The sequence below is a fragment of the Myotis davidii genome, unplaced genomic scaffold, assembly GCF_000327345.1.
Source record: "Myotis davidii unplaced genomic scaffold, ASM32734v1 scaffold472, whole genome shotgun sequence".
NCBI lineage: Eukaryota > Metazoa > Chordata > Mammalia > Chiroptera > Vespertilionidae > Myotis > Myotis davidii.
In genome coordinates, this window is record NW_006283774.1 from 1,555,318 (window position 1) to 1,558,041 (window position 2,724).

At 59.3% G+C, this 2,724-nt stretch overlaps 1 protein-coding gene across 1 annotated transcript in view; it reads left to right on the forward strand.

Moving 5' to 3' along the window:
* Window positions 1–2,349, forward strand: part of IKZF1 (IKAROS family zinc finger 1) — a 38,605-nt gene extending 36,256 nt beyond the window's left edge. Inside the window, exon 3 of the mRNA XM_015566866.1 lies at window positions 2,156–2,349. Within this exon, the coding sequence (XP_015422352.1) occupies window positions 2,156–2,334 (179 nt within the window). The 3' untranslated portion in view covers window positions 2,335–2,349. The remainder of the gene's footprint in view (window positions 1–2,155) is intronic.
* Window positions 2,350–2,724: the final 375 nt, after the last annotated feature.

Below are 2,724 nucleotides of genomic sequence, written 5' to 3' on the forward strand. Positions count from 1 at the left end.
GTGCCGGGCGGGGGTCTTCCTTCTAGAAGGTTCCTCAGCTGGCCGTCAGAACAGGCCCCGGGGCCCAGGCATCAGCAGCCTCTTCATAGGGACGTGTAGTGACAGGTTAGGGACGAGGCGAACGCACGGGACTCCTGGTGAGGGGCGTGGTTCCTGAGGCTGGGAGAGCGAGACGCCGAGGCCCTGCTCGCGCCTCCCAGGAGACCCTGGCCCGAGGCTCGGGTGCAACTGGCCGAGGCCCAGCCGTCACGTCCCTGCTCCCCGGTGTCGGCTTCGAGGACGAGGGGAGGGTTTTGCTCTGAGGGCTGTCGTGTGGGGGGCTCTGCTGGTTAATGCGCCCTAATTTTCTTGTGTGTGTGTGTGTGAGTGTGTGTATGTGTGTGTGAGTGTGTGTATGTGTGTGTGTATGTGTGTGTGTGTATGAGTATGTGTGTGTGAGCGTGTGTATGTGAGCGTGTGTATGTGAGTGTGTGTGTATGAGTGTGTGTGTGAGTGCGCGTGTGTATGAGTATGTGTGTGTGAGCGTGTATGAGTGAGTGTGTATGTGTGTGAGTGTGTCTGAGTGTGTGTGAGTGTGAGTGCGAGTGTGTGTGTGAGCATGTATGAGTGTGAGTGTGTGTGTGAGTGTGAGTGTGTGTATGTGTGTGTGTTGTGTGTGTATGTGAGTGTGTGTGAGTGTGTAAGTGTATGTGAGTGTGTGTGTGAGTGTGTGGGAGTGTGTAAGTGTATGTGAGTGTGAGTGTGTGTATGTGTGTGTGTTGTGTGTGTATGTGAGTGTGTGTGAGTGTGTGGGAGTGTGTGTGTATGCACACGTGTGCTGCTGCCGTAACTGACGTAGCTTCCCAAGGCCCTCCATCATGGGACAGTGCGTGTTTCGAATGCTGACCCCAAGGTGTTGATCTGATACCCTCTCCGATTTGCACATTTGACACCGACCAACAAGAGCACACACTGCTGACCCGCCTTGCGGCCCAGGCTCCTCCCTGGGACACGGTGCCCGTCCTGCCCCAGGACCTGGTGAGGCGGGGACAGCGCCTGAAAAGGGCTTGGGCGCACCCGCATTGCCAGGCTCCAGCGGCTGCCCCCAGGTGCGGGCTGGTGGGGAGACAGTGGACAGGACAGGACGGGACAGACACGCCGTCACGGGTTCCTGTGTGGCCGCGACCGTCCCTCCGTGGGGACTAACACTCTCGTTTGGGGCGGGTGCGCGTGAGCCACGGGTGCGCGAGCAGCAGCCAGACCCCAGGCCCGCGCTCCCGGAGCACAGGTGGCCCCGCAGCCACAGCCAGGGCTGGTTTTAGACGTGTTGCGGTTCCATGGGAAGCACACACTGAGGACACAAACGTCGAAGGCAGTTGTAACTGCTCCAGGCAAGGGACGGAGGCTCTCAGAGGGGTGAGCGGGCGACGCCCGGCGACGGTGCTGGGATCCAGCGTGTGTGGCTCGGTCACGGGGACACGGCAGCACGGGGACGAAGCTGTGCGCTTCAGGGCTGACCGCCCCCTGCAGTCCCTCCCGGTGGGATACCTTCAAGGCCTCGCCTCCTCGCACCCAGAGCCCCTCCGCTGGCCAGGTCGGCAGCGACTTGAACTCCCCTCTGTGCCCAATGCCACGCGAGCGGGGCCTGGGGCTGCGGGATGCGCTGAAACCTGCCTCTCACCTCAGTCACAGTTGCACCCCCTCGGCAGCATCTGGGGACCGTGCAGTTATCATCAGTTTTATGTCACATCAAGTCTTGCAATGTCCCCGATTTAAAAGGTAATAGTTACCTTCAGACTCCTTCATCTGAGATGGCCGTGCCTGCAGGACGCGGCACAGCGAGGGGCAGGAGGCCGAGATGGAAAGGCCCCGGGGCAGCATCGCGCTGACGAGGGACATGGTGGGCCGGCCAGCATGCCCCCCCTCCCCCGGCCATCCACGGCCTCTGTGAGTTGTGGCCGGGAAGGGGGAGGGAGCAGGGGGGAGGGGCCGAGTGTTTGCTGGGACAGGACTGAGCTGGGCGGCTGAAGCCACTGTGGGTCTGAGGACAGGCGGCAGATGTGGAGCCGACATGGTGCCGGGCAAGAACGCGTTCTTTAAAAAGCACGGCTTCCCGCACGCGCTCGCTGCGCCTCTCACCGCGCTCACCTGCCCTCTCTCTGCTTTCTTGTTGCAGTTTCTTATGGGGCCGACGGCTTTAGGGATTTCCATGCAATAGTCCCCAATTCTTTCTCTCGTAAGTATATGCTTTGCTTCTCAGTAAACATGGACATGTGTGTTCGTTTCACGCTCCGTTCCCATCGTGTGGGTCCTGTGCGTGTGCTCCTCATCGCCTTTTGCATGTTGTCAATGTGAGATCAATGCAACGTTGACCGTTCTGTCCAGCAAACAGCTCCCATCCACAACGTCACCTCCACCGCAAAGTGCACACGTGACATGTTGTTTACTTATTTTTAAATGTATTTTTACTGATTTCAGAGAGGAAGAGAGAGGGAAACATCCATGAGGAGAGAGAATCCTGGGTTGGTTGCCTCCTGCACGCCCCCAACTGGGGATGGAGCCCACAACCCAGGCCTGTGCCCTGAGCAGGAATCAAACCGGGATCTTCTGGTTCCTAGGTCGATGCTCCACCATGGAGCCACACCGGCCAGGCCACACGTGACGTTTTAGATGTGAAAGGTGCCATGGAGGGTCCCTCTGTAGCGACATGGAGTGTGAGCAGTGGCACACGGAACAGTGGCATGG